The sequence below is a fragment of the Macaca mulatta genome, chromosome 14, assembly GCF_049350105.2.
Source record: "Macaca mulatta isolate MMU2019108-1 chromosome 14, T2T-MMU8v2.0, whole genome shotgun sequence".
Classification (NCBI taxonomy): domain Eukaryota; kingdom Metazoa; phylum Chordata; class Mammalia; order Primates; family Cercopithecidae; genus Macaca; species Macaca mulatta.
In genome coordinates, this window is record NC_133419.1 from 88,985,517 (window position 1) to 88,997,821 (window position 12,305).

General features: G+C 37.3%; 1 protein-coding gene across 2 annotated transcripts in view; it reads right to left on the reverse strand.

Annotated features, from left to right (window-relative positions):
* The window catches only part of GRM5 (glutamate metabotropic receptor 5), a 579,984-nt gene that overhangs the window by 10,705 nt on the left and 556,974 nt on the right, over positions 1 to 12,305 (reverse strand). Inside the window, exon 9 of one of the 2 annotated variants that reach the window (XM_015115385.3) lies at positions 9,928 to 10,023. The exons of the other annotated variant lie outside the window; for it this stretch is intronic. Within the exon in view, the coding sequence (XP_014970871.1) occupies positions 9,928 to 10,023 (96 nt within the window). The remainder of the gene's footprint in view (positions 1 to 9,927; positions 10,024 to 12,305) is intronic. 2 annotated transcript variants of the gene reach the window in all.

The following is a 12,305-nucleotide window of genomic DNA, read 5'->3' on the forward strand; positions in this document are numbered from 1 at the left end:
AACTATTTATTTTGATCCGCAATTCTGTTACCTGGACTCAGCCTCAAAACTAAACTACTCTAACTGGTATTAATTGATAAAGCCATACAAAATTATAGCTAGATAGGAGGAATGATCTCTGGTGTTCTACAGCACTGTAGGGTAAATATAGTTAACTGTGATTTATTGTATATTTTCAAGAAGCTAGAAGAAAGGATTTTGAATGTTCACAACACAAAGAAATGATAAATGTTTGTGGTGATCACTATGCTAATTACCCTGATTTTGTTATTACACTTGGGATACATGTAAGGAAACATTCCGTATCCTATAAATGTGTACAATTATTAAGTGTCAACTAAAAAAATAAAAAATCCCACTAAACTGCTCTTCATTCTGACATTTAAGTTCTAGGTCTTAGCTGAGATGCTTTAACAAAGATTAGAAAGAATTTTAGATTTTTGTACTTTTCTTTCAAAACAGGAAACAATTTTTCCAACAATTACTAGAAAGCTCAATTATAATCTAGTAAATAGAGAACAAAACCAGACACAGCTGTTTTGTGTCTAGAAGCTGCTGCAGTCAGGAAGACTTTGTGGAGGAATTCAGCTTCATTTAAACCTTGAATAAAACATGGATTTGGGATTGGTGGCAAAGAGGAGGAGAATCCTGGAATGATAATAGTTTCCATTTTAACAGAACTTTTCAGCTCACAAGGTGTTTTCACCTATGTCATCATATTTTACCTTCATAACAGCTGTCTAGGGTAGCGTTTATCAAATAGTATTTTTAATTACTTATTTACAAGTCTGTTCCCACACTAAACCTGGAGCATTCCAAGGGCAGATGCTACATGTATCTCCTGTGCTTAATATGGTGTATGGTACAGAGTAGTGCAGAGGAATGTTAGTGAAATAAAGTGAACTATATGATCTTGAATGTTTGAGACAGACAGGTATTATTAACCTTCACTGTAGATATGAGAAAGGAGGCTTATGGAACTTAACTAAGTTGCCCAAGTCAAAGTAAATGGCAGGACAGTGCCCCAAATCAGATGCCAAATCCAGAGTCATTCCCATTGTCTCTGTGCTGAGTGCCAAGATACACACGTGAACCAAGGGGCTAACAAGACATACCCTTGTGGAGCATCCAAGAAGGCAATGCCCCAGTTTTTTCCCATAAAATAACCTGATAAATTCTAAAGCTCTGCATCAACATTGATGAGATAAATCCTGAGGGACTGTAAGATAAAAGTTGTCCCAGGATGTTTAGAATGGTTTCTGGGAAAATAATTTCTGTTTAGGCAAAAGATTCCTTTCTGTCATAGAGCACCCCAGCTGAAGCTTGTGACTTAAATCTGATGTATGAAGGGTATGTTAGTTATGAGGCTTGAATCCTGGGTGCAGATTCACCACAATATGTTTATTGTCTGGTGAAGTCTCTTGGTTTAAGAAGGAATTTTCTTGGTTATCATGTTTTTTTTTTTTTAATTGGATAAAATGGACACATGCCACAGATATAAGTCACTAATATCAGTCAGTTCTAGTCCCATTTCCTGTGGAATTCTTGGGATGCTGAGCACTATATCTTTGCACTATTAAAACAAATTTAAATCTACCATGGACACCATTATTTTGCTTAGTGTTAATCTTCTTGGTTCCTCACAGACAATAGAAATCTTTCCTTTCTCTGGACCCTTAGGAAGTTAATTGGGTACACAAACATACAGCTATTCCTGATTAATGTTTACTTTTTTCTTACAATTGTAATATATTGGCTTCTGTATAGACACACACACACACACACACGCACACACACACACACACGTTTCTGATCCCCTCATTTAAATTCTTTTAATCTTTAAAAATATCTGTGCATATGTGTTGTCATATGCATGCTATTAAATTGACTACAAAATTGAGGATTAGAGAGATTCAAAGAACTTGTGTGGATAAAAGTCGAAAATACTTAAGGTATAAATATCTTGGTAAAGCCAAGATTTTTGATAAGCTACTGATTGTAGGAGAATGGAAGACAGTGTGTGTAAAAGTATAGTGTGCTTTGAAGGCATGTAAGACACAGTGGCAAAAAAAGTTTTTAAGAATGATTAATAATAAATAATGTTTGTGTTGAAGAATCAATTCAAACTAACTCATTAAACATGAGATTAGATAAAATGATTAATTTAAAATTTCAGAGCACTCAGCTTTGCTGAGTTACTTGCGTCTACATTTCAATATTACCATTATACATAACGGGAATATGCCAATAAGATTAGTTGGACACAATTCCAAGATTTTATCCATATGTTTAGGTGAGACTAAATGTAGAAAGTGTCCCTTAAAATTCACTTCCCTTTCTAGAGCATACAAGTTTGTACTTGATGACTACATGTCAGGCTGTTCCCATTTTGGTTTGGCATTTTCCATTAGAAATGATTTTGATTTCCTTTTTCCTTTTTTACAGAAAATCATAAGCTAGCAAATCTATTGTTTCAAATAAAATATATGCATATATATTGTATATAACTACTGAATTATCTACAAAAACTATACATTTGTGCATGAATGTGTACATATAGATATGTGTGTGTACATATATATGTCTATTTACAAAATGTTTTTCACAGGCAAGGACAGCAGCCTCACACAAGGTTTTGACCAGCTCCTCCTTTTATTCAGTAAAAAGAGTATTAGATAAGAAGAGAATTGAGCAGAAACTGAGATGAGAGAATCATAGAATTCAAGTATTCCTGTTACATTTACGTATTACATTTTTTACAGGCTAAGAACAGAGACTGTTCAATTTAATAATAAAAATGTAGAATATGTTCAATTTAATATAAAAATAGAACATACTCTGAATAGTTAGTGATTCTTTCAGAAAAATAAGCAAAGATAATTAGAAATCTGGTTAATATTTGTGGTACTTAATAAGGCTAGTAAATTTCTATTCCAGTCACCAAACATTAGCTAATTCTTTTAGTTTTTGCTGGTCTTATAGGGATTTATCTGGGAAAATGCTTATAATAAGATTTCAAGGATTATTATAAGGTACTCCTCATACATAATTTTCATGCTATGTTTTTTGATTAATTTTTTTATAAAATTAATTGGCAAATGGTATAGAAACTAAGAATGACAATAGATGGTTCATGAATAAATGGTTTCAGGGTCAAGTAAATTAAATTAAACTAATTTCTGATGAATTTGTCAACTTTTTGTGTAGCTATTCACTGAGAAGTTCCAAGAAGGGCATACGTGCATATGTGTTGACTCCATTATTGCTAGCCATAACTTCGTCCCTGCTTCCCTCCAATCCTGACCACCGTCCAAATCTTGGCCTTATTTTTGATACCACAGATTTAAAATGTTAATGTAGACTATTGCTCTTTCAGGTTCCATCAGAGTGAGTTTTATTTCTTTATTAAGATTGTCATTTCCTTTAGGGTGGAGATTATTTTATACTTCCCCAAACTCCCCATGGTCCCTAAAACAATGCTACCTACATACACAAAAATTATCCGGGCACTTTTATTAAGTGGTTGATTGAATCAATAGACTCTTCACACTGTTGAGTACTGAAGATGTAAAAGTGAACAATACATTTTTGTTTTGTGGCCTTAAAAACCTCAAGTTTAATGAGAAGACACAGGCAACCGGATAGTATACAATATCAGATGTAAAGGTAAAATACATTAGAATTATGAAGTTGGGTAGAGTTTAGCTAGACTAAGACTTTTAAAAACGTCAAGGAAGAATGGACATTAGAGTTGGGTTTTGAAACCTGAGTAGGTTTGCTTGGTAGAGCAGGAATGGGAGTTCCTTCTCCCTGGAAGAAGATGGATAGAAAGAGAAATGAAGGATAATTCAGATAGAAACACAGCACGTCTTAAGTCTTAAGACGTGCTGTTGTAGAAAATAGTCAGCATGTTTGGAGAATTGTATGATATCTGGGATGTCTGGAAAGGAGAACATATGTACAGAAACAGAAGGAATAATGATCACATAGTTAGGTTAGGGTTAGTTTATGAAGAACCTTGTATTCTGAGTGCATGAGTTTGTATTTTTTTCCTGCGTGGCTGATAACATGGTGATTTTAGTGTGTGGACTGCAGAATCAGACTGAGTTGGGCTCTAATATGGGCTTTACCAATTTTTTTTATAAAAAAGATTAAAATGAGCAATCATGCAGATAAAGCCTTTGACATAGTGTCTCATGTATCTAAGTACTCAATAAATGTTGGCTGCTTTTCTAGGTAAACATGGGAGAACATGAATTTTAAAACAGGGAAATTATATCATTGAATTTATTCTTTCGTTATCATTAGATTTTGTTTTACTTACTTTTCCAGAATTGATTTTTGAGCAAACAACCATGGTGGCAGGGTAGAGAAAGACAAGACAAAATAGTAAATACATAAAAAACAACCTTTCTAAACTGGGTGGCCTTGGATAGTAACAGCACATGCTAACATTTATTGAAAGCCTATTGTGTGTCAGGCAATATGCTAAGTGTTGTACTTATATAATTCCCTTTGATTTTCACAGCATCATCGTAAGATACGTGCTATATTATAATCTGAAGTTTATAGAAAATGGAGATTAAAGAGTTGAAATGGCACTTTGAGGTCACACACTGGTTAGTGCCAGAACCAGTTTATTGAAGTTCCTTTGATTTTAGATTTTTCATGAGATTGCTCTACTATGCATGTTATTTTATTTGCCTGATCCTTATTTTCCTGTGTGTAGCATGGAAAGAAAAAAATTATACCTTCTTTATATGTTCTTGGGAGAACTTAATGCAGACCCTCCATGAAGGGACTTAATATATAGAGTGTGTGATACATGGTAATCATAGCAGTGTTACTAATTCTTCTTCTTCTTATTTTTTAGAATATGTTAGAATAGTAATATGGAATTGACTTTGGAGATAAATAAAGTGAAGATTATTATAGAAATTATATTCTATTCTCAAAAACCAGCTGGCTTCTATTGTCTGTACTGGAAAGGCAAAATCTTTCTCTTATCTATGGATTTTAAATTATATAACTATATGCCTTATACTTTCTGAATACTCAAATTAGATCTGTTATTATGTGTTATTCTATTACTTCTGTTTGTACTGATATAAACTATAGCATACGATAAGAAATGGGGACTTAATCTGAGGCATAAACTCTCCTGTGTTACAGGGGTTTTATATTGCATTGTAGTTATCTGTTTTTCTGACTGTTTCTCAATAGACTGCAGATTTTCAAGGGCATTAGTCATATCTTGGTCATCCATTTATCTCTAGAGTCTTTTGAGTGTTTGGTTCATAATAGGTGCTTAATAAATGAGCTTTACCTGGAGGAAGAAATAGTTGAATGAATGAAAGGCAATACTAACACAAGACATTATATTTGGGGCTATCTGAGGTCCTACTCGTTTAATAAGGACTATTATGACATGACTATTACCAAATTCTCTAAGGCTTTATTAAACATTTATACTTACTAAAATTAGATGCTGCATATCACAGGTGAAAAATCAGTGACTCGATTAAAAGTTAATAGTTCACGTAGCTTATATCACAAAAGAGTAATGATAATAATTCTCTCTTTGTTCAAAGAAAACCCCACACCACCCTCCTTCCTTCCAGCACTGGAGTGGGACTAGAGATCTGTGGATTTCATTTGACTGAGGGAGCCCTTCCTCAAAGAGAGAGTAGGAGGCTCAGAATGTCTTCGAGTCCTACATGTGCTACAACATGAGCACATCAGAAAGCAGATTCCAGCCGGGAGTGGTGGCTCATGCCTGTAATCCCAGCATTTTGAGAGGCCTAGGTGGGTGGATCACAAGGTCAGGAGTTCGAGACCAGCCTGGCCAACATAGTGAAACCCCGTCTCTACTAAAAATACAAAAAATTAGCCAGGTGTAGTGGCGGGCACCTGTAATCCTAGCTACTCAGGAGTCTGAGGCAGGAGAATCACTTGAACCTGGGAGGCAGAAGTTGCAGTGAGCCAAGATTACACCATTGCACACCAGCCTGGGTGACACTGCAGACTCTGTCTTTAAAAAAAAAAAAAAAAAAAAAAAAAGCAAGTAAGCAGATTCCAAGTACTCCAATGCCATGCCCCTGCTGAGACAGAATATGATAACATTCAGTGTTGAGGTTTCAGTCATTCCTGAGGCTGGACCATCTTGCTAGGAACTCACACGGTAACAGGGTTTAGATAATTTCAGTTCTTAGAGCCACCTCCCTGTTTAGGACTCTCTTTCACTTCTCCTGCAATCAGGAGGATTCTGCTCTGAATCACACTTAGACTGTCCACTGTGAAAATATGAAAAGATGACAAGTTATACTATATTCAGACATAAAGATAAAATAACCTCTTCACATAAAGGGAAAACAGCAGTATATTTCGGGAAGCTAGTGTGCTATGGTTACATATTATATTCTCATTCCTTTCCCAGCATGAGGGTTGAGGGAGGAGGGCAGAAATAAGGGAGCATCTAATGTTACAGATCAGAAAATAGTGCTTTGCTCTGCTTCAACTGTAAACATTGTGAACTGCTTTCTTTCCCCACCAGGCAACTTGGCTCCTAGATAATCATCTTAGGCATGAATTCATGGAGTACTGTCCATTCTACAGCTTCATTATAGAAAACAGGCAAATGAGATGCAGAGTGACACTCTTGGTTTTCTGTGGTTGTTTGAGCTCCCCTTAACCCCTCCCTGGAACTAGTTATTCAATCATGGCCACAGAAGAGTCCCAGATGTTTGCAGAGTAAATGTGATGCTTGGCTTTGACTCCTGGAAGCAATAGGGGGTGGAGTAGGGATGAATTACAAAGAAAGACCTTATTAGTTGACACTAAAAGTACCTATAAAAGTCTCAAGTACATAGAGTTAACCTTTCTCCAGCCCTTCCATTCAATTCCTGAGTAAGCAAATTTGGATTAACTACTCCAACCCCTTACTTAGAAACTGTTTCCATCACAGTTACCTCCTCTCTGACATCTTTTTTCTTAATGTTCATTTTAAACTTATTTCTCCTGGATAAATATTGTGTGTTTGCAGGCATGTGTGTCTGTATTTATGTGAACAAATGTGAAGCTGGAAAAAAAGATACCAAGACCTTGTGAATTTTGGCCTCTCTTTTCATATGTCTCTAGGCCTTTTCTACTCCCTAATGGAAAGCTTAAGCATGACAGGTCTTTCCTCTCTCTCTCTCTCTCTCTCTCTCTCTCTCTCTCTCTCTCTCTCTCTGTGTGTGTGTGTGTGTGTCAGTTTTTATATGGTGCTAAAGAAATGCGAAGAAAGAGATATTAGGAAGGGAAGATCATTTGTTCCCAATTAACTCTGCTCATCTGTGTGGCTGAGGTGGATGATCTAACACAATCATATTTATTGTTGCATGCATTATTCCCCTCTGCTCCACCAGGATATATCAATGTAATAAGCCTTTCAATTACCTTAGCTATATCCAAACAAGTGAGGAAACAAAAATTAAATGATATTTTGCTGTTGTAGAGAAACTCAGACCATTCTTGCTGGAGATTCATCAAGTGACTACCTTTGTAAATCTGGACCTGACCCAAGGAAGCCTGGTGTGTTTATCTGGGATCTCCTACTCTCTGTGCACTACCCTCTCTGTCCCTTTCCCTTCATTCTCAATCAAGACAGCCTTGAGCAAATCTAATTTCTGGGATGATCATATCTAAAGCTCAAGTATTGACTAAACACTGCTAAGAGTATCACATGGCATAATTGAGACCAAATGCTTGCCATGAACAGTTCCATGTCATCTCCTACATGAACGGATTACTCTAAAATATCAGTTCATGCACTGGCTTCATTGAGATGACCTAGGAAACTTGTTACATGACAGATTCCTAAGTTGTATTGTCCAATATTTTGCCTCAGTCTGTTTGATAGTCAGCTAAGTTTGCCAGGTTTGGGAACTCTAGTTTTAGACCTCAAATTAGAAGGCACTCTGGGAAGAGCCCTTGAGCACTCATTTGGTGAAGTCACTTTCACCTTGTCTGGCTTACTATGGTGCCGTCTGCCTAATTTTCAAGGATAGGAATTATGCTACTTTGTTATATCTAAGTGGAATGAAAATAGGAACCCCAATAGCATTCTGTTGAGTCACTCCCACAAAATGATCCTCTGAGACTCATTTTGCAGATACACTGAGATCCAAAGATAGCTGTATAAAGGGATTGTGGGCATATGGCCATCAGATACACCAGTGTGCACACATATATGCCTACACATGTACACACACTATCATTGCGTTGTCTCTGAGAGTCATAGACAAAGTTGGCCAAGCCCTTGGCCAGGGCTGTTATGAATGATTGCTCAGACTGTATGCTGAACAGTTCTGGGCACCATTTTCATAGACTGCAATGTGAATAGTCCTCCAGCAGTTGTGCAATATGGTGGGCCTTGGAAAAATTTAGTCATTATTTTGAAAACAGGAAGGAGCCCACCACTGAGGAAGCAAACACAATGTTTGTGGTGAAATTTCAACAAGATTATCTTCTTGTTATGTAGTTAGGTCTCAAGCTCTGCTCTCAGCACATGCACACGCATATGCACACACTCTACTTATTGGATTTTTTCCTTTTCTCTAATCCAGGATGATATGAAAAAGTTTTCCTTCCATACCTCTACACCACAGATGGATTGGGAAATGTCACAACAAATTAGAAGTGAAGAGTTAAGTCATGGCAAGTGACTCCTCAACTCAAGGCTCCTTCAACATTCTGGAACTGTTTAACGTCAATCTTGACTGTCTTTGTCTCCAGGGCCCTTTTCTTTTTTCTTTTTCTTTTACTTTTTTCTTTCTTTCTTTCTTTCTTTTTTTTTTTTTTTTTTTTTTTGAGACATAGGTTTTTCACTCTTGTTGCCCAGGCAGGAGTGCAATAGCGCGATATCAACTCACTGCAACCTCTGCCTCCCGGGTTCAAGCAGTCCTCTGGACTCAGTCTCCTGAATAGCTGGAATTACAAGCATGTGCCACCATGCCTGGCTAATTTTTGTGTATTTAGTAGAGACGGGGTTTCACCACGTTGGCCAGGCTGTTCTTGAACTCCTGACCTCAGCTGATCCACCCGCCTCGGCCTCCCAAAGTGCTGGGATTACAGGCGTCAGCCACCGCGCCCGGCCCCAGGGCCCTTTTCTTAAAACCAAGTCCCATGCAATAAAGCACGTTTATTTCATGCAACACAGCTTAGTTAATGCTTATAGTTCCAAATACTCTGGTTTACTAGGTACAACTCAATCGGGAGTGCCTAGTATAAAGGAACATGCACAGCACAGCAACAGAGAATGTTCATCACCAAACACAAGGAAGTAAAGGAGATGCAAAGCTATGGTAGCTAGAGGAGGATTAGCTTTCCTGATTTCAGTTCGAGAAAAGCCGCTTATCTCTACAGTCCACTAGTTTGGAAAGGCATTTGCCCTTGGCTGTGAGATGATGTTACATTCAAAGTAAGTCATATTAATTTCTAGGCTTGTCCAGGATCAGGGGCTGGAGTCTTCCCTCAATTGTAGTCCTTTCCTTAAAACCAGTTCTAAGCTTTTGCATTTATTTTATTAGTGATTGGATAGCCCTGAAATATGAATTTCCTCCAATCTCTTCCACTTTGCAAACTCCAGAACCGTTTGACCAATAAGTTAAAATCCAGAGGAGGACTGACTGTGAGCTAAGGCTTCAGACATGCAAAGCGCACAACCCTGGGAAACAGCAGCATCTGGGACAGGAGGCTCCCATTACTATACATGAGGACATCATAGGTTTTGCAAATCAAATACACACAGAAAACCAGTAGTAGCCCAGGTTGGACACACTGTATGGGTTGCACAGTTGAGTGAGGACCCAGACCAGGGAGCCACCTGTTCCTCTAGCTTGCATACATTTATTTCACACCACCTCAGGCCACTCATCGTTTGCTTACCTGCTCATTGTTGCTCTCCCACCATTCCCCATACTCCCTTTGGGGGTGAAACACTCTATTTCCGACTTGTGCTGGGCCAGTCTCCTGTCTTTGTACCTGGTAAGCATGAACAAGGACAGGAGCAAACAGAAAGACGTGATTGTGTGCTTAACTGCCAGGCTGAGGAAGAGCCGTGACTGTGGAGATGGTCACCCTGTGTCAAAACAGGGGTTCCTGCTTCTCAATGCAATGACCAACCTTTGATACTTATTAGATGAATGTGATGGCGTATGGACAACATCAGGGATGATGTTGTTACTTTTTGGTTAAACCACATGTAACCCATTCTTTCACACTGACTATTAAACTCTGAATGTGTCACATTTAATAGTGAATGGTAAAAGGTGTGCAATTTCTAGCATCTTAGAAAAAGATGAATATCAATCAATACATTAGAATCTATTCAGTGCTTACCATGTGTCAGACATTATCCTAGAACTTTACCTAAATTGTATCCTGGCAATAGCCCTGGACCAGAGGCTTTGTTATTTCCATTTTACTGATGAAGAAGCCTAAGATTATAGAAGTTAAGTAAATGAATCAAAGATTAGTTAATTAAGTAAGTGGTTGGGTTGGATTTTGAATACAGGGAATCTAAGTTTAGAGACCACACTTTAGCCATTATTATGTGTTGCCTTCCATTATCAAGTTTTTAAGCTAATTATTATCTTGAACAAACCCTCATTGAGTGATCCATTCTGGATGTTGTTAGACACTGGTAATAACAGAGGAGAGAAGACATGTTCTTTGGATATGAAAAGTTTCTATAACCATTAAGCAGAAGTTTGACTGTCAGTACTGGGATGCCTCCATTATTAGAGTGTGGCTCAGACAGCTTTTGTATTATAACTGGCAGTTCACCGCCCTTTGAAGATACCAGATAGTTCATCTAAAATGAGTTATGAGATTCCCAACATTACTCTTCTACATGGTGCATCAAGATGAGTTCTTGTACCTCAATGACAGTTTTTTGAGCTAACATGATTTCACAGAAATAACCTCTTTTACTCATTGGTTTGAATCTGTGAGGTTGTTAAAAAAGAACTGCTATTTCCATTTGCCAGATGAGGAAGCTAGATTTACTTAACTGACTTCATGAAAGTCACAAGCCTCATCAGTACAGAATAACCACCAGTGGAGCTTGCAGGGGCCCAAAGCTCTTAAGGTTTTATCACCTTTTCACTAAGCTAGAGCCTGGTACGATACCACTTCATCCACCTTCCTGGTATCCAATAGGCTATGATAAAGGGAGTTATGATTATAAGACGTATTTACCTCAGTACAGTCACATTCTTTTTAGTTTATTTTCCTGCTGTTTCAAAAGTAGTATAAAATAAAACAAAATGTAACAAAGTCATCATCATTATTGATCCTGGGGCAGAGGCCTTCCCCTTAACATTTTCCCTTCTAAAATGTTTGAAGTATCTAGTATTTGAAGAAAAATGGCTTATTACATCAAGAAAAATGAATTTAATGGATTACCTATTTAGTGGACATTAGTTGAGCATTTATTAAATCCTATGTAATGGACTTTGCACTACAGATGTAAAGATAAGTAATCTGCAGGCCCTGCCTGATAGAACTTACATAAGAGTAGGAGAAGGAAGGAAAGAAGAAATACGTACACAAGTAACTTTACATGTAGGCATAAAGAAGAGAGGAAAAGAACTTAGGGACTTTGTTAAAGGAGGTAAATCGTCAGACCAAGCTAGATTGAGTAGACTTAATTTTACCAAAGAAAATACCTTAGAAGTACCAATGGCCAAATGATGCTCCATGTTTCAATGTAAAATATTTTGTGCTTATTTGTGAATTGGATTGTTCAACCAAAATACTGCTCTACAGCTCAGATTAAAAGAATATTGATAGAATAATAAATTATTGGTGGTCATTCAGTTCCTTACAAAGGGATCCTTAACATATTTTTGAATATCTTCTCTTAGGCTAATTGTGAATTAATCATTAAATATTTCACAGATGAGTTAAGAAACCTACAGGCTTCATGCTTATAAGCTCTTCTCTCTCTTTCTCTTTCTCTCATGACCACACACACTCTGCCAGGTGACCTCTGTTTATGAAATATGCAATGGATCCTAAGCCTCCTATTCTATCAAACTCTAACCTCTGTGAAGAAAAGGAATGCTTACACACTGCTGGTGGGAATGGAAATGAGTTCAGCCACTGTGGAAATCAGCTTGGCAGTTTCTCAAAGAACTTAAAACAGAACTACCATTTGACCCAGAATTCCCATTATTGGGCAAATACCTAAAGGAATATAAATCTCTCTACCATAAAGACACATCCATGTGTATATTCACTGCAGCACTATTCACTATAAC